General features: G+C 43.3%; 1 protein-coding gene across 4 annotated transcripts in view; it reads left to right on the top strand.

The window, feature by feature from the left end:
* The window catches only part of spock1 (SPARC (osteonectin), cwcv and kazal like domains proteoglycan 1), a 122,646-nt gene extending 105,079 nt beyond the window's left edge, over positions 1-17,567 (top strand). For all 4 annotated transcript variants that reach the window (XM_037077873.1, XM_037077871.1, XM_037077872.1 and 1 more), the window contains 5 exons: positions 10,611-10,730; positions 11,077-11,298; positions 11,848-11,910; positions 14,409-14,546; positions 16,156-17,567. In XM_037077873.1, coding sequence (XP_036933768.1) covers positions 10,611-10,730; positions 11,077-11,298; positions 11,848-11,910; positions 14,409-14,546; positions 16,156-16,355 — 743 coding nt within the window. In that variant the 3' untranslated portion in view covers positions 16,356-17,567. The remainder of the gene's footprint in view (positions 1-10,610; positions 10,731-11,076; positions 11,299-11,847; positions 11,911-14,408; positions 14,547-16,155) is intronic.
* The last annotated feature ends 1,750 nt before the right edge of the window (positions 17,568-19,317 follow it).

Raw genomic sequence — 19,317 nt, 5'->3', positions numbered from 1 at the left:
TCCTCATGTTTAATGGCAATGGCAAAGCAGGAAAAGCTACCTAGCAATCCTGACAATGGTTTATACTACCGAACAAGCTAAAGAAAAATCCTTTAAGAAAATAAAGAGGCAAAAACAGCTCCCTCGAAACATTTGTCATTGAAATGCTGTCTGCTTGGTATTTTGTACCTTGGCTCTAACGAATTACCACGTCTCGAAAGCCATCACTCTCAATCACACTGTAAGGTCGAAGGTCCTTAGCAATAAAACAGGCTACAGATGCCGTGATTACCTTAGACCTCGCCAAGTTGTGGCTAAGTTGTCGCTGGAAAAAGTCTTTAAAAGCCATGAAGTTGTCTTGCATGTTCTTGCTTGTGCTAGCTGTATCAATACTAACGTTAGTGTACACAGACTCCTTGTTGTCCGCGTAGTTTTCCCCATGCTGTCTCACCAGGTGGGTTTTCATATTTCTCATGCTACCGCTGTACTCAATAGCTGTTCTGCAGACCTTACATATGGCCAGACTTTTGTCCAAATGTCCCTCCTTATAAAACCCAAATGTCTTCCAAACATTATATTTCAGCTGATGCATTGTAAACAGCGTCGGAGTGTTCGGACATGTTGTTTTTGTTGTTGTTCTTGTGGTTTTTCCCTCGGATATGGTAACACTGCTCTCGCGAGAATCTCGCATCGATCTTTAGCCTTTTACGAGAGCTGAGAGATGCTCTGCAGAATTGGCAGCAAAGCTTGAGTCAACTGACACATAACTTTAGAATCCGGCCATCAACCATTAATGGTAAATTTAAATCGATACAGAGGTCCGCGTGTTAAAACTGGTTACCGATGCCTATTGGTGAATCTTTACACCTGTAGCAATTACCATTCTGCACTCTCTGGGGTCTGCTTGTGGGGAGGTCCTATATCAGATTGCAGGGTGTGGAACTCGAGCCCAGAGTGTTTCCAGTCAATTTCATGGGTGAGATTGTATTGAATGCTGAGCAAAAATCAACAAAATGCACCCTGATGTAGGTTTTCTTCTTGTCAAGCTGTCTATGTTCTCAGCCTCTCTCTCTCACTCACTCCCTTGATTTTGAATGATAGTTGGAGATGGTACATTAAGAGTCTGCTGCAGTATACTGCTGAATATTATGTTTTATATGACGCGGCTGAGTGGAAGGTTTCAAATATCATACTTTTGCATGCCTTTGCCTCAACCACACTAATAACCTTTATTCTTCAATGTCAACAGTTGTGTGTTGGGAACATAACCCTGTCTGTCAGTCACTCTCTTCCATCTCTTCTGTTGCTTATTTATTTTCAGCCTCAAGCCTCCAATCAGTCATTGTTGGATTAAAGTTCCAACCATACGTTTTTATCCATTACACAAAGGACTTCGAGAGACGCATCCTTTCATATTACAGAGTTAAACCCTTTCTTTAGCTTTTGACTTTGTGTCAAATTGGCACAAATGGATGCTGTGAAGCCTTCACAGTAAACTTCAAAGACACAAGGCAGAAACTGTTTTGAAACTGTCAAAGATTAGGCCACAATTACAGGTTAATTGTAAATGTTGATTGCTAAATTTTGTGTAATCTTTATTTTAATGACTAATTAAGATCTTCCACAATGGTCTCACAAACCTAATTTTGCTCAGAAAATCCATTGCTGCTGTTTGTCAGCAAAGGTTAACACATTGACACAGAGATTTAATTTGATTTGTCATCAGCCCCTGAGGCAGCACTGTCGTGACGTCTAACATCATCCCTCTCTCATTTAGAATAATGGTTTGTGCTGACACAAAGCGATCCTGCTGGGGATCTATGTAAATTCCTGTTATGGTTATGGTCAATAAAATGTTTTTGTACCAATAATAGTTAATTTTCTTTTAGTTACGGTTGAACAAAGACATTGACAAAACAAAGAGAACTGTTGGAGGCTGAATGGGCTAAATCCCCTCGCTAAATTTAATTTTTGCTGGCAATTTGGTCTCACAGCTCCACAGAGAGCACGCAGGAGGACAGATTGTGTTGTCCTCTCTTCTGCCTCCACACTTCCTATCCTCTCCCAACACATGCCAATTGCTCGGGGATTTTTCCAGGGTGCTTACCAGCGTGTAGAGAGCCTGTGGAACATTTTCAGCATGTACTATGGAGAATGTCCACATTGATCACTTGTTAAAACACTTAAAACCAACTGTGTTCATGGTCTCCTGACTAGCTGCCTCATGTGGCCAGGACATTTTTACAGTAAGGGATGGTGTCAGATGGATGTTTGGGCACACAATTTTGTCACCAGAGACTATTGTTTGCGTCGCATCTCTCACCAGCAGTCTATGTTTATTTAACTGCATTCACATCTTAAATTTCACACTGACCACGGTTCACACCAAAGTCCGAGATGTGCTGAATTTATGTCTACAGTGTCTCCCACTTGCTGAAAACAATTACAGACGTGTCAACAAACCTGTGGTAAGATAGCTGCAAAGCTCCATTGCAAGCAGATCCATCTGAACATATATATACGAGCCATTAGATATTAAGTAGTGTGGGATCATGGGAGATTTCTCTGAGTTTGAACATCGTTGCATGGCAACGATGTTCAAACTCAGGCAAGCAAAACTGTCTATTTTTCATTGGCAGTTGGACCATCTCCATTCATAATCATGACAACTAAAACAAGTACATCAAGCCAAAATATGGTTTTATTCTGGCAGCTGGGTTGCATGGTTTCACTTGACAGGTGTTTTTGACATGTCACAGCAGAAAGGGCACAGATGTAAGTTATTCAGTTAATGACAAATTAATTCCATTTAACTGTTTCAGTTTCTTGGTTCTGATGTTGTCTATGCTGACAAGTCAAAATGTCTGCTGTAAGACGGACAACGTTTCTTCTGGTTTTGGTTGGGAGACTGTCTGTTGTCAGTCATGTCAACTTCTTAATCAACACAAAGCTTAATCTTCATGTTCAGCCTGAGTGTAAACCCCATTCAAAACCTTACCAAAATCTATTTCCCATCAGCAAACAATTAAAGATGCAAGTAGTAGTCTTACTTTTAGGGTTAAAAAATCTTTCTGGCTCTCTCCTTGTACTTGTCTCACTTCTAGCTCTAGCTGTCTCCCTGTCCATGCAGACAGTGTATGACTGATCATTATCTGGGCTAACCTTAACTCACCGCCTGTGAGATTGTTCTGGAGAGCTGATAGCTTGGGGCAACGAAAATCAAACATACCCTTGTATCTTTTTAATGAATCTGACCTTCTGTCTTCCTCATATCTCCTATCTGACTGTCTCGGTCCATTTCTTTCTCCTTCTTTTACTTTGTTAAGAAGTGTCACCTCACTCTGCCGCCTCCCATTTCTCCCGTCTTTCTTTCCATCTGCCTTTCATCTCGATCCGATTAGACCACGTTCCTCATGTCTCAAGGTGATCACCACCCACCTTCCCTCCGTCTGGATTTAGAGCCACTCCTTCTCTTTTATATGACAAACTTAGTTAATCATTTATAAATGATAAAGGGAACCCATGGAGGGATTTATAGCCTGACGCCTTCTGATGGTTGCAGTTATATATTAGGAAGTCTGAAGGACACATTTATCTCACGTCTTAAATCAGCCTGGAGGGACTTTTACCATATGTAGGTCGAGGAAGTTCCGCTCAATCACCTTCTAATGGCAGTCACAAGCACAACACGCTGTGATGCATATTTGTGCCAAACTAAAGCATGCATCTTTACTTCGAGGTTAATGTGTTAATCTGACTCTGAACAACATAGTGATAAACTGATATGTATGCCACTGGTTAGATTTTTAGGTAGACAGCAGACCTTGTTTGCATTCGTGCTGTTGGCGAACGGGGTTGGTGTTAGAGTAACTTGCCAGTTTCAGCATGTAGGCTGCTGGCTTAGAGGTCAGTGTTTCATGTGGCGATGGGGGTTTCGTAAACAGTACGCCCAGTGACATGATTTATACCAACAGTCTACATCAGCCAAGTCAGACTAGTTTTCACCTAACCATGATCTCTCCCTCACCTGCTGACCGACCTGCTGACCGACATGTCAGCGGTCAGAGCTGCAGCTGTGAATGTGCCACACCGGATGGAGGTACTTCGCAGTGCTGCCTGATTGCAGCAATCTGCATCAAAAAATCATCTCTGAGTACCAACTTAGTCAAATCTGAACACATAGACACTACATATTACATATATTTTCAATGTGGATCAGCATTCATAAATCTGCTCAGAAATCACAGAAAAGAGACGCTCATCATAACTTCAGAACTTGCCAGTTTTCTTTTCATAATCAAAGTAATCCATTGATCGATTTCCGTGGGCGCATTGCAAACTATTTATTCCTGATGCCAATTTGTCAAATATGTTCAAATGCAGGGCTTAAGTTGTAGCCCACAGCATAACTCACTGAATCCATGGCAACTTTTTACTTCATTTTCTCTTAATTATCTTGTTTTTTTTGCTGGGTAGAGCCCACAGAGTCAGACTTTGAAACCTCTGCCTTATGCAAATATTGTAGCAGCAAAACACAGGACACAAAGCTCTGTCTTCAGCCAAAGAATATATGGTAAAGTCAAGTAGTAGTGTCTGATTGTGTATTTAAGGAATCAGGGTTGTTTTCTCTGTGGTTACTTTGTCTTTACCTGACTGTCCACACCTTAAGATGCAAATTATAGCTGCTTCTTAATGGCATATAGTCTTTAATAATTAACTCCATAAAGAGGCACTTCCTCCAGCCTCTGTTAAATCTGGCTATTTGTCTTGAAATGACCCGATCAGTCTCTGAAAGGAAGCTGAAATACTGTAGAGGAAATCTTGCTCTACATTTTATCTTGAGTGTTGCCTAGGAGTTCAGTTGTACTTTTCCACCTGCAGCTGTTAGTTTATATGTGTCAGTCTGTGGTTAAAAAAAAGAAAGAAAGAAAGAAAAAAAACATCTTGTGGGGTTTTTTTGGCTGCCAGTTTCTACTGACTCACAGACATGAAAGACAGCAGACACGAGGAAGCGTTGGGTAAGAGGGCAGGAGGGAGGAAGGAAGAACGATAAGAAGGTAATTCCCAGCCATGATTCAGTGTTTGATATTGGACGCAGCACTGATCGATTCTTCCTCTCCTGTGTGAAAGCAGACGGCATGTCTGGCTGGCTGTCTACTACCACTTAAACTCGGATAAAAGTTCACTGTCAAGCTATCCGTGATGTTGGAAGTGGAGCCTATAACATCAGTTCTGGCGACCTTAGCCCAATATTTCTCCGTTGCACATGAGCAATTCCATTGGAACAATTGGGAAGTATCCGTTTGGATTAAGGATTGACAAGTAATCAAAATTAAAATGGAGGAGATATTTTGTCCTCAGATCTGGAGATCCAGAATGGCAACTTCTTTGCCAAACACTTCTCTCTGTTCTGATTTTATGTTTTTGTTACTTTGCTCTTTAAACATAAGAATCACTAAATCTAAAGCAAGAGTCCATCATGTTCCTTGAAACTGATAAGATGCCAGCCTCTCCTGCTGTTTCTTTCTCTTCTGCCCTCTTCTCTCATAGTTGAGTCATTGCAGGTGGTCGCCATTGTGAAAGGATGGGTTTACTCTCCTGTTTACACACAGTTGCACATATTTCACAAGCCATCTGTTCTGCAGTATCACATGAAATTTAAAAAAAAATAAAAATAGGTATTTCAAGAATGTAATACTTTAAAAAGTCCTGGAAAATAGCTATGAATGGAAGAATAGCCAACTTAATTAAAAACATTGTGAAGTTAATGTCTGCTTCATTGAGCATAAAATGAGACGTGTCTACAAAAAGTGAATTAATAATGGAACCATATTTTGTCAAACGAATAAAGGAGAAGGCTTTTCATAATCAACCAGACACACTGTTCATTTAACACCGAGGCCTCCAGTCTTTTTGCTAAAGACCCCCTAAAATTAAAAAGATATAATAAAAATAATTATAACATGGGCTCATTGTCACATGTTGCATATTATTTTCATTACTTGTGCTCAGTTTTAACAAAGAGAGAATTTCCTCTCTCGGGTTGTTTCATTTAATTACTGTTTATAGGCCGGGAGAGGTGAAAACATCAGCATATTAAAAGAAAAAGGCAAAGGGTAGAACTATTTCTTTCTCCTTTTCTCTCCTTTCAGATACTTCTCTCTTGACCCCTAAGATTTATCTTGTGACCTCATGCAGGAATACAAGCAGCTTTGCCACAATGACTTGGATTGCAGTGATCAGTCAGTCCACCACTTTGATCCTTACGTTTCAACAACCACAGCTAACTTTAATCACAACCGCTAACTTTAATCACAACCTGACTTTTAATGAAGCACCCTAATCAAGTCAAAACATATTTGTACAATACTTCAGTTTATGACCAAATACCTGCAGAACTAAGGACGCTCTCATCAGCCTCAGCAGTACTTTACTGTTTGGTGCCAAATAGCAAATGTGAGCATGCTAACATGTACGACTACCACTATGAATATGCTAAACATTACACCTGCTGAGCATCACGTGACCAGGTTTTTTATTTCTTATCAGTCAATCTTCTGTTCATCCTCTCCACTCTAACTGGCTTAAAAAGATGTTTTCAGTGGCAGTCCCCCCCCCAAAAAAAGAGAATAAACAGAGCAAGAAGAAAAGTGACATGAAAATCCTATCGAGCAGCCCCCTCTATTGGCCGAGACGAGCGCAACATGTTTGGGACATTAACTGTTGGGCTCTGCTCTGCTGCTCCGGCTTTTCTTGCCATGTAAAAAGGTGATATCACATTTAAAGTCTGGTCGCTGTTGCTAAACAATGTCATTGTCAGCTTGTTAGAATGCTAATGGTAGCTTTTAGTTTTGTTTCCAGTTTTTTAGCCATCTCCTTTGGCCTGTACACCCTTTCCTTGCCCGCTTAACAACATGACCAATAAACACTAGTTCTGAAGACTGACTCGAGAAAAGTCTAACCTGGATAAACAAGGGTTTGTGCTTACCAAGTCTTAAGGAGTATAAAATTGGTCAGGCCACATTAAATTAATGAGAAAATGTTACTCCAGTTTTTAGGTTTAGAAGTAAAAGCAACCTCAGCATCGACCACGACCACTATGACCCCGTTTTTCCATCAAGTGAAACTTTGAGTGTCGTTCTGGAAATTGATTTTGAGACACTCAGGTTTGTACTGACAGCAGCAACATCTCTTGTTGAGTCCTCCATCAAATACAGTTCTGCCGCAACGTTGTAATCTTTGTAGCCGCCAGAGGAAAGGTTTTGATGTCGAGAACGTCTGACATCTTTAAGCCGCCCTGACCCAGCTGTGGCTCGGAAAGATAGAGAGAGGGAGTGGGAGAGGGAGAGGGAGAGAAAGAAATGGTTAACAGCCCATTTTATCTGTGTGTTGTGTCCTTCAGTGCGTGAATGTTTTCAGCTGCGGCTTTCTGACTCATTGCCCAACAAAGGGACTCCTAACACTGGCAGCAGTGTCGGGCCTGTCCGAAACAATTTGGTTCACGCTGAGCGAGAGAGATAAGAGGGGTCCATCGAGACTCATTGTGGGCCAGAGTGCAAAGTCCAAGAGACTTGAGAGAAAAAAAGATGGAGAGAGCGACATAGTCAAATGTGCGAATAAAATAAAGTGGAGGGACGAGGAGAGAGACAAAGGAAGAGGATATCAAAGGGAAAAAGAAAAACACTTAAATCTTCGGACTCTATAGGGGGATGTGCCAGGACAGAGATGGGAAATAAAGCACTCAAAGCAATTTAGGTGAGAGAAAGAAATAGAGGAGCGGGGTATATCAAAGTGGTCTTCTAAGTCTTAAGAGAAACTGAGTTAGGTACAGCCAGGTGTGATAAGTGGCTTCTATTGAATCTCAGAAAACTGACAGAGCTAGAGGAGAGAGAGAGAGATTGGAAATGAGCAAAAAGTCCTTAAAGGTGGCAGAAGAATCACAAAAGCAGAGAGTGCCTCAAATGGCAATTCTGTCAGAAGAGAAAGGAAAACAGTGAGAGGAAAACTTGGAATGGTCAGAAAAAAAAAAAAATGAACAAGGTAGATGAAGCGAGAGCAATACGCTACAGACTCCACTCCTGCCACAGGAGGAATCTTAATTGAAGACAGATAATGTTTAGCTGTTAGTATTTTTCTCCGTCTTCCCCTGCTCCAGACCGTGGAATGAAGAGCGCTCAGAAATGCTATCTGTCTGTACCTCAAGGCTTATTTTACCTGCACGCACACACACACTCACACACACACAGACCACCTTGGGATTCAACAGGTAATGTCACATGGATAGCCAGCTCGGATAAATGTTATTTGTCCCCTCTGCAGCTCCTCTCTGTTGCCCGGGGCGTCCTCTGTTTTATAGTTGTGCGATAATGACACAACCCCAAACTACAGCTATAAAATAGTGTGTGTGTGTGTGTGTGTGTGTGTGTGTGTGTGTGTGTGTGTGTGTGTGTGTGTGTGTGTGTGTGTGTGTGTGTGTGTGTGTGTGTTTGTGTGCACTTGTTTGCATCCCTGCAAGGATGCTGGGGCCTTGTTTGTATAAACGCCCTGATGTTTAAACTTGAACTAAGTCTTTAGGTAATTTCTGATCATTTCCAAGGGAGTTTATCTTCTCTGAAACGTTTCCCACCATGCAAACAATTACCAGCTGCACCTGACTGGACGAGCGCCACTCGTTGGCTGCTGCTCCAGGATTTAAAGCTGGACCAACATGGCGGTTCTTCCAGGAACTTTCCCTCTTTTTTCAAAAATAGCTCAGAGAATATTTGGCTGAGGACATTTAAGGTGAGAAACAAGCCGTGCAGTTACCTGATCTGTTTTCATTTTAACTCCAAAACATTTAATTTTGATGGTTCTTCAGGAGTTTCCAGGGGCAGTGAGACACGTCGGACGCTCCTGAAGTGGGCAGAATTCAACATAATGCAAATGAGGAGCAGGCAATGCAATGCCCTGCCTCTGGAAATGTGACACTATGCTACCAGAATGCATTGCATGGCTGCTTACATAGACAATTAAGTAGAAGCATGAAGACCCTGTGGACAGGTACCTCTGTCATCACAGGCTTGGATGCACATTGGCGTCCCAATCTATAAAACCCCTCTCCAGCAGGAACATCACTAACGTCAAGTCTAGACTCTAGAGAGAGATCATTTCCAAGCCAAAGTAAGGTTTCATAAATAATTACAGATACCTTGTTTTCTGCTTAATGTTTTATAAAAATGGCCCCGGGACATGGTTTGGCAGGAGGATGAGGAAAATGACTCGACAAAAACAGAAACTCTGCTAATGAGAGAGATGGTATCATCTCACAGGACAGCGTGGAAAATACCTGCCTTAAAATTCTCACCGGCTCTTTGCGTGTGTGTGTGACATGCTCGTGTGTGTGTGTGTGTGTGTGTGTGTGTGTGTGTGTGGCGTGCATGCAGCTGCTTTGATGTCCTGCCTCAGGTGTCTTTATCCGCTGACAGCGAAGTGTGATCCAGGTCTGCACGCAGGGACCTATCTGCTCTGTTCTCCCTATTAGAGTAAATACCTGTGTGTGATTCAGTGCGTGTGTGTGGGGGGGGGGATATCTTTCTCTCGGTCTCATGTGTCTAATGATTCACTGTTTCACGATGTCAGTAACCTTGGGTTTTTTCAGTCTTCTGCGATCTCTTTCACTATATCGAAGAATCTCGCTCAAAACCTCCGCATGTTTCGTTGCAAACTGCCTCGATTCTGAAATAAGAGTGCCGCGGGAATGTTAACAACCTCCTCCAGCTCGAAGCCGAGGAGCGCGTGGTGGTGAATGGCTCTTGTCCTCCGGGCACATTTATCGAGCTCTCAAAAGAAACAGAATTGGAGAAGAAAATATGCCAATCACACGCAGGAGAGAACGGGAAAATGGAAACGGAGATTGATGGACGGAGGTGCAGGAAGAGACAGGCGGAGGCAGTGGTCTGCCCGGATCGCAGGCAGACCCTGTCAGTCCCACCGGGCTGAACGAAACGAGGGATTTGATAGGCAGTGATAGAGGCTGGTTTATACTTTTAATTAGGGCTGTCATTAAATATATTGTTGGGTTTGCATTCTCTCTGAGCAGTAGCATCAGCTTGCATTACAGTGTTCGATCAGCTTTCTTTATAGTGTGATCAGAGGAGTGTGATCACGCATGAAAACACTCACACATACAGATTTATCTCTACTGAGGATATAACGCAACAATCAAGTGGTCTCTTACTGCACAACATAAGTTTGTTTTACATCTTGGGTCAAGCAGACCTTTGCGTGTGTGTATGTGTGTGTGTGTGTGTGTCTGTCTTGCCACATGAATAAAATCACTAATTTGAACACTAAATAGAAAAGAAAAGAGTGTATTATATTTCCGTGTGTGTGTGTGCATGCGTGCGTGTGTCAGATTGTTCCTATGGTAACTGTCAAGATATAGCAGCAGGTCAGTGTGTGTTATCGCTCCACTGTGTTTATTCAAGGAGAGGAGCTGGATAAGAAAGGAAAAAAGTACACAGCAGAAATGAAATCAGCAGTTGATAAGCAAGAAAGGAATTGTTTTTTTTCCTCTGATGACAGCTGTAGATTGACAGCTTCCCCTCTCCTCATTATCTTGTGTTTTCGTGTGTGTGTTTGTGTGTGTGTAGCCTGCACTGACACGGAGCTGCACAGCCTGGCTGCCAGACTGAAGGACTGGTTCGGAGTTCTCCACCTCGACGCCAACAGAGACCTCAAATCCTCTGACAGCTTTGACTCCGCCACTGGACGTGAGTACATCCCCCACACAAGTGTGTGCGTGTGTGTGCATGCGTGTGCACATGTCTATGTGCAGCCCTTTTTCTGTTGAGCAGCCACGCTTTTCAGTCCTCATGACGGCTGCCGGCGATGTTGACAGCGACCCTGCTCTGTTCAAGGCATCTGAACACATCTCAGTTCTGACACACACACACACACACACACACACACGCACACACGCATATATACACACACACACACACATTATCACTCAAATCAAAGTGACCTGGACATTTTCTGCCGCTTCAAAAGTGCTCACTCCAGCGATTTCTTTCAATCTTGTGTTTTTTTTCCCTCTTGGTCTCATCTCTCCTCCAGACTTTGACACCAGCATCTTGCCCATTTGTAAGGACTCGCTGGGCTGGATGTTCAACAAACTAGACATGAATTTTGACCTTCTGCTGGACCAATCAGAGTTGAGTGCCATTTACTTGGACAAGTATGAGCTGTGCATGAAGCCCCTCTTCAACTCCTGCGACTCCTTCAAGGACGGAAAGCTGTCAAACAACGAGTGGTGCTACTGCTTCCAGAAGCCTGAAGGTGAGGAGGGGAAGGAGGCTGAATAAGAAACTGACAATGAAATAAAAAAAAGGACACAGTTAGGAAGGAAGCAGAGTTTAAGTTATAATGAGTGTTGTGACTTACTTACACAGTATGTCAATTAACACATTATGATAATGAGAAGTTCATCTTGGGCAGGTCTCCAGTCAGCAGAGACGTGAGTAGAAACCAACTTATCCCTAAAGAGCAGCAAATCAGTTTTTTCTGTTTTGCATTTGTAATTTATATTCTTTGTGTTTTGTTATGATAATTTTGGCCATCATTTCAATAATTTATGAGATCTGAGGACAAGGTGACCAATCTACAGCACAGCATGGTGGGAGGACAAGCAGTACAACTATCAGAACAGCTGTAACATTAAAACAAAAGACTTTTTGGTGAACGTACAAGAACTCATATAGATGTTAGAGCAAAGTAAGAAGTTTAAATAACTATTTTAGATTGCAAGACAGAGGAAGAGGCATTTCAGTTCAATCATGACAGTAGGAAGACTTAACAAACTTTACTTTGTATGTTCTCTGCTTGTAGGGCTGCCTTGCCAAACGGAGAAGAGCAGGATCCAGAATCAAAGTCGGAGGAAGAGCCTCATAGGTCAGTCTAGATGATTGACAGCTAACACAGTCACCTTTGATGCTAACAAACACACACACTGCCATAAAAAAAGTATCTCTTTTCAGCTGTTCCGAGCAGATAAAAGAAGTCTGTGTTTTAAACATACAGTCCACACGCTATAAAGCACATCCTGACATTTTGAACACGTGTCATCTGTCCCCGCTGGGCAGATCGTTCAGCGCTTCAGCTCACAAAAAGAACAGCATGAAAAATGAGCTCCGACTGGGTCAAATGAAGGTAACGGGACTGGGTGTGTGTCTCTGTGTGCGCATGGGTTTGTGTGTCTGTGTCTGTGTTTTTGGATGTGAGTGCTTCCCCTTAAGCAGGATGTATGGTCGTCCTGTAACCTTCACAGCTGTAATTGATTGCTGATCTCCCTCAGTGAATACAAAGAAACTTCACAACCACACGACACTCGGGCCTCAGCCCAGGTGGGATCAGACTCTGCCCTCCAGTTTTGTCAACTTAAGTTCTCAAACCTCTCCCATGTTTTCAGATCGCTGTTTACTTCCAGTCGATGTCTGAGGTTGGAATTTTCCCTCAAGTGTCGCCTCAAGGTGCACAACTCCAAATGTGCAAACAAAAAACATGGCTGACCGTGACACACTAATGTTCCTTTGGCAAGTGTACACACATCTGAAGCCTCAGCAGTGCAGCTTAAAAACAACTGTTAAAATACAAAGCACAAGGTAACAGATATACTTTACACTTTGAAACATAACTGCTGTCAACAAATACATTCTACCCCCTTCCCATGGGGGCTGCCATTGTCGCGCATCTTCAAAAGGATCTACCCTGACTTCTTCATGAACTCAAAATCACGAGGTCTTTACTTGAAGAGGTCGGTAGCAGGCATACAGATTAAATAAACTTCTCAGGAGCAAAATAAACAGAGGCGAGGCTCTAGAAACTGAAGAGACGAGAGTGCTCGAGTGACACGAGCAAAATGAACAACAAGCACTGAGCAATTAAAACTCAGGCTTTTAATTGCAATGCTTAAAAGAAGATAGGTTCACCTGTAAAAGAATAGTCACTCATTATCTATCCACCCCCAAGCTGACGGAAAGGTGACATTTTGTAATTTGCAATAACATATCGGGAGCTTCACAGCTAAACAGAACCGTTTTTAAAATGTCCAAAGCAGCCCAAATAACTTAAGATAGCTCCACACAGCTCCTCCGGAGGTCTCCAGAAGCCCTTGAGATCCCAAACTGAGTTGAAAAGACGTTATTTCAACCCTTCACACACGGTCGAGATCAGGCACCCACTTCAGACGGGGTGCTTGTTAACGCTTTTAGCATAGCAGCTACAGTGAAGAGTTCAGCTTTAAAAAAGTTGTCAAGAATGTCTTTTGGAATCAATTTTGGATCTCTCGGATGAGCTGTATGGAGCAAATGTACGTTTTTTGGGTCTTTTTTGGCATTTTAAATTAAGTGACCATCTACTTTGGATGTGTAGGAGAATGCTGCAACACTGTTTGCTCCAGAACTGTTTTATGGACTCTAAAACCTCTCCGGACTTTCCTTGGGGCATGAGGGCCAGTAGATAGTGACTCAGTTTGATTTTTGGGTGAACTTGTCCTTTAACAAGATTGGGTTCTGGTGTTAATAATAATAATGATAACGATGATAATGATAATAATAAGGCATTTTAATTAAAGGCGCTTTCAAAGCACTCAAGGACACCACATATAACAACAACAGTACATCAAAAAAGTTCCAAAGGCTGGAGGCAGATCCGCTGAAAGCTCTTGGCAGATGGGGCAAAGGGCTGGATGGTAGAAGAGGATCGGGGAGTGCGGGAGGGAGTGTGGATATGGATAACTTCAGCGAGATATGATGGTGCCAGGTTGTGAGGGATCTTGAAAGTGAGGAGTAGAATCTTAAAATCAATGTGGGATTTGATAGGGAGCCAATGGAGTTGCTGCAGGGCCGGAGTGATGTGTTCAGATGAGGGAGATCTGTTGATGATACGAGCAGCTGCATTCTGAAACCAGTTGGAGTTTGTGGAGTGATTTCCGAGGAAGACCACGGAGGAGAGAATTACAGTAGTCCAGACGGGATGTAATCAGGGTGTTTACGAGAATAGCAGTGCAGGTTGGTGTGAGTGAGGGACGGAGACAGTTGATGTTGCGTAGATGGAAGCATGCAGACCGGGTAACATTATTGATGTGGGCTTCGAAGGTTAAGGTGCCATACAAGATGACACCCAGGCTTTTTGCCTGAGGTGATGGTGGGACAGTGGAATTGTCGATGGACATGGAGAGGGGATTGTGTTTTGCTAGGGAGGATCTAGTGCCAATGAGGAGGACCTCGGTTTCATTGCTGCTCAGTTTAAGGAAGTTGAGCGAGAACCATGATTTAGTTTCCAGTGTTAAGAGGACTTCCTCTCCGTCTTCTGTGCTGCTGGTTTGCCCCCGACCCCCGCTGCCACCCTCTGTCCAGGCTGACCCATGACACCTCTCTCTTCCTTTTCAGGCTCTTACATCCCTCGCTGTACTGAGGAGGGCTACTTCAAACCAACCCAGTGTCACGGCAGCACCGGCAAGTGCTGGTGTGTTGACAAATATGGCAACGAGATCGCTGGCTCCAGAAAACAAGGCAACCCCAACTGCGGTAAGGCCACAGCCAACATTGCACACACGCCCACAAGTTCACTCCCAGCGAAACAAGGTGTTTAGCTGTGCTGTGTTTGCTTTATTGGCTCCCATTTGTCCGGCTGTCTCTCAGAGTTAGCGCTTTGATCCAGGTGGACCGCTGTACGTCCATCTTCTCTGTTTGTAATCTGGTGCTGCTCCACACAAGAGAGGCTGCAGTGCTTCTCTTTGAAAACATACGTTACCACTGAAAAATTCTAACTTTGTTCTGTTTCCTTTCACAGTATCTCTCCATGTCTCTGTTTATCTTTACCGGTATCTACGCATCAGCGATCATTTAGGAAATAGATGACATTAGGCATGCTACTGGAGCCAGTCTGGCTGGTTTTCTGTCTGATTCTATCTGCCTCTGATATTCTGCTCATGTACCTCTGATAAAACACCAGTGCCTTGCAAGTCAAGTAGAAAAATCCATCACGCTTGTCAGCAGCGAGCGGTGTCAAAAAGATTTGTTATAAACACGAATTTGCAGCAGTAGAGAGTGAGCACCTGACCTGCTGGCTTGTGTTTGCATCGAAGAAGATGCCTTTAGACAAATAGTATATATAATTGAGTGCTTTTTGTGTGTCAAAGACACAGTTAACAAGCCAGCAGTAGAAATTCTAAGGAAACAGTCAAAAAGCCAATAGAAGCACTTTGCTGCAAATCAATGGCTGTGGGATTTGACTGGAAAAAAAGAACAATAATTAGCAAGAAAGAATCCAGGCAGACATACTGATTACCAATCAAACAGCCAACTCACTGTCACAGATTACAGCTCACTCGAATGCCAGTCTAGTCCAAAGCCAGTAATTGCAGCTTCCAATATTGATGAGGTGTCTCTCTGGTCATCACACACACTCACACACTCTCACACGCACACAAACACACACACACACACACACACACAGACAGCAGCAGTCCTTTGTCTCCGGTCTAACAAGCTCATCCAACTCTGCTGAGTGGCCTCGGGCTCAAGCAGCCTGGAGTTTCTCCCGTTCGGCCTTGCATAGAACAAACAAGTAGGAATGCAGCAGCTCTCCGCTCAATAGCCCAAACACCAGGAAACTGAACACATTTTAAAACTGTAAGCGCCAAACAGAGTACATTTTGTATCCAGGTGTAAATAGGTTGTTTTGAACTGAACTCAGGAGGATTTTAAGGTCCCAGTTTTACAAAATGCTGGAGGCAGCAGTTGAGATAACGACTCCTGTTCACACAGTAGCTAACACCGGCTTCAAAAACATTTATTCAACCTCAAAATGTTTGCAGGTGTAATTCGATGTTACTGAGCCCAGCCAGGCACATGCGAAGCTGGCAAGTTAAGTAACCCCTTGGCTCTGAATGATGGATTAGAGGTCTGTGTCTACTTTTTTCTTACCTTCTTTGAGGCCGTTTATTGTCCAGATAGTCACCCACAGTTTGTGACACAATGCATTACATTGCGAGTTATATAAAGTTACAACTTACACTGAACGCATCTTTCATGAACTGGAGGCATCACAGTCACCGGCAGCGTGTACCGAGAGACGGCAGCTATCCTCCTGCGCTTCTAATCTGTTTGGTTGTGTTTGTGCATCTCATCACAGATGAGGACCAGGAGACATCAGGGGATTTTGGCAGCGGCGGTGCAGTCATTCTCCTCGACGACCAGGAGGAGGAGGAGCCATCACAGAGCGGGCGGAGCCGGCAGAAGAAGAGGCGGGGCCGGATTCACCCCCGAGGAGCCATCGAAGACGACGAGGACGAGGAAGATGACAAGGATGACGAGATCGGCTACGTTTGGTAGCTCCGCTCCATTTAAAACCTGCCATCAGCCGACCAGGAAACTCCGTTAACTCAGCACAGATCTGAAGCCATTCCGATGTCGCCTCCTCCAGTTACCTTGGCAGCAGTTCATCTTTTTGGCTCCTGAACTTACCCCTGTAATCCCCTCGTCCTTTAGCCACATCTCTCTGTTCAGTGAGCCCCATCTGACCTCTTCCTTTTCAAGTGTTCTGCTCTTTCCTCAGACAGAAAACAGAGAGCCTATTCGATTTCAACAACAACCATCAGGACCCTGTCAAGTTGTCCACCTTCTGCCCCCCCCACCCCAAACCTGCACTCTTAAACCTCCTCTAACATAGACTCACTTCTCTATCTCCTTCGTTATCTTATTCTGTCCCTCTCTTCTATCTCTGTATGTCCATGTCAGAGCCTCTGGTCAGTCTGTGAGTCCAGATACATCAGCTGATGTTCTGGATGTAAATATGTTCCCTCCAGGAAGGCCAGATTTGTGGATTACCTTCCCTGTACTTCCATCAGCGGTTCATTCTCATGTTCTGTGTTCCACCGTCGGGCTCCTTCCAGTGTTCAACGATGTTTCCACGACACGCTCCCAGGCTCTGAGATGCCCCCCTCTCTCTCTGTTACACTTCATGGAGGATTGTAAATTATTTAATCGTTGATCTTGAATGTCCCAGAAAGCCCAGGAAACAATGAGATTAATGATGTATTGTCGTTGTTGTTGCATGTTTCTCATCGTGTTTCTGTAAAAGAGAGATTTACCTGGCCAGGTCTAGCTCTATGCATCTCAAACAGAAAGTGATGCCTATTTGGCTGCTACAATACTTTGTTGCTATGTTGATGCTGTCTAGTGTCTTTTTGGTTCTTCTCCCAATCTCAGGAGGTAGGAAGTTGCATTGCAGAGCGATAGCAGTGTAGAAGAGCGAACTGCAATGCCCACGGTCCAAATCTGCGGCGTCTCAGCCAGCTATGCTTTTACTAATTGGTCATTGCTGAGGCTGTCTGACTGTGCAAGGACACTAGAGGAAGAAGCTGCTCCTGAGCTGGGAGGACACATGAAGTCTGGTGAGCAGAGAAGAGGCTCTGTTCTGCCTCCCAACATTGGATATGTTCAGTGATTTAAAATTGAAATCTTCACCGTGTCAACCAAGTGAACTTTTATTTGTAACTTTGAAAATTTAAGTAAAGTGGCACTTTGGGTGTCTTTTGAACCTTACAGGTCTGTGTCCATGTGTCTGTTGTTCTCCCGATGTGCCATTTTCAGCCACGCATTTCACCACATTTCACCACAATCATGATGAAATAAAAACACATCCCTTTCCTCACTGTGAAACCACAAGCACATTTGTGTGAGCTTCTCATGCCGTCTTGGTTTTATTTTATTTTTTTCTCCAAGGCTCAGATTTATCTGCAGTAGAAACAATCAAAGCCCTCCATCAATTCTGACCTTTTCCAACCTTGAGAAAGCAGCCTCCCCTGTTAGAAGCAGACATAAATGGAAGCGGCAGAAAATACTCTTATCACTTGCCTCTGAGAGAGGAGAACCACAAAGCCAGCAGTGCCCGAAAGAACATAAAAGCTTAATGAGTGTTTTTGTAATATCACTGGCTAATGGGACAGCTGACCCCACTGGCTTGAAACAGCCCGCTCAGCACTTTGAAAACACATTGTACCAACAATCGGAGGCTAAAAGGACAACCGAATCTTCTGGCTTGAAACAGCGTATTCAGCAGTTCACAGCACACTCTGTCAGATACAATAGACAATGGGCTTAACTATGTGCATCAAATTATGCCTGGAGCTATGGAGGGTGTATAATCACCCAATTCTGGGTCCATGGTGAGTGCAGCGTCTTCTGTCATCATGCAACATGACAGGAACCGTAAAAGAGTGATGTGATGAATGTGATGAAAGTCAAGTCTTTCATCACATGCGGCGTATGTCACTGTTTCTTTTCCTCACCTTGAGTGAATAATAGTCCCCTTTTACTGCAGTTGCCCCCGCTGACAGTAAGTTACATGTCTCCTTATCATTTCTTTTTGGTAAGTAAACTGTGGTAACCAGTGACTGCATAACATGTGGGCTGCGTTCACTGGTCTGAAAAGTGAAACCAATGCAGAAATACCCTAAATCTGCTTTCTTTCTAATTGCCAGCAGGGTACCAGAAAGTGCTACAGTGGTTTCAAACAGAAGTCCAAAAAGTACCATAACCCCATTTCTTGCTCAATTTGTTACCTCAGAGAACATTTTCCTAATGACTTTATTGATGGTCTCAATAACTAGTTTAGAGTCCTCTTCAATACAGCATGACATTCATTTTGTAAATTATGGTCACATTTGGAGTAATGTAGACAATGAATCAGCGTATGCTTTAAGATCTGGCGATCTTGAATTTGACATGATGCTGGCCACGGCTTGTCATCAGGTTCTCAGCCAGATGAAATCAGGATATCCTCGCCTGTTTCCCATTCTGGTCCAAAAAACCAAGATGGCGTCAAAACGATCACTTAATAACCCAGTGGGTGTCGTCACAGCGGATTTACACTCTTTGGGAACCCAACACGTCAGACCTCAAAGGAAAAGTTTCTCAGTTTTAGTACAGACTTATCATCTTTCCTACTGATAGTTGGATGAGGGGATTCAAAAGCCACCTGAGACCGACTTCCTTAGCTTAGCAGAAAGATTGAAAATACAGGAGGTTAACTATTGGTACTGTTGAAAAGAAGCCAACTAACCACAAAACCTACCAAACCTCTACAGCTCACAAATGAAAACAATTATATTTTGACTTGTTTATCCAGGCTGGCTGTTGCTCCTGTTTTCATACTTTGTGCTAAGCTAAACTGACAGGTAGCTCCATATTTACCATATAGACATGAGAGTGGTGTCAGTCTCTTATGTCCCAATACTTTTTTCTGTACAAGGAATGACAATGGGAGGTAGACCTGGAAAAAGTGGCCTTGGAC

Source organism: Acanthopagrus latus, chromosome 18 (genome assembly GCF_904848185.1).
Source record: "Acanthopagrus latus isolate v.2019 chromosome 18, fAcaLat1.1, whole genome shotgun sequence".
In the NCBI taxonomy this organism is placed as follows: Eukaryota; Metazoa; Chordata; class Actinopteri; order Spariformes; family Sparidae; genus Acanthopagrus; species Acanthopagrus latus.
The sequence above is the reverse complement of the archived record's forward strand: the minus strand, read 5'-3'. Positions and strand labels throughout refer to the sequence as shown.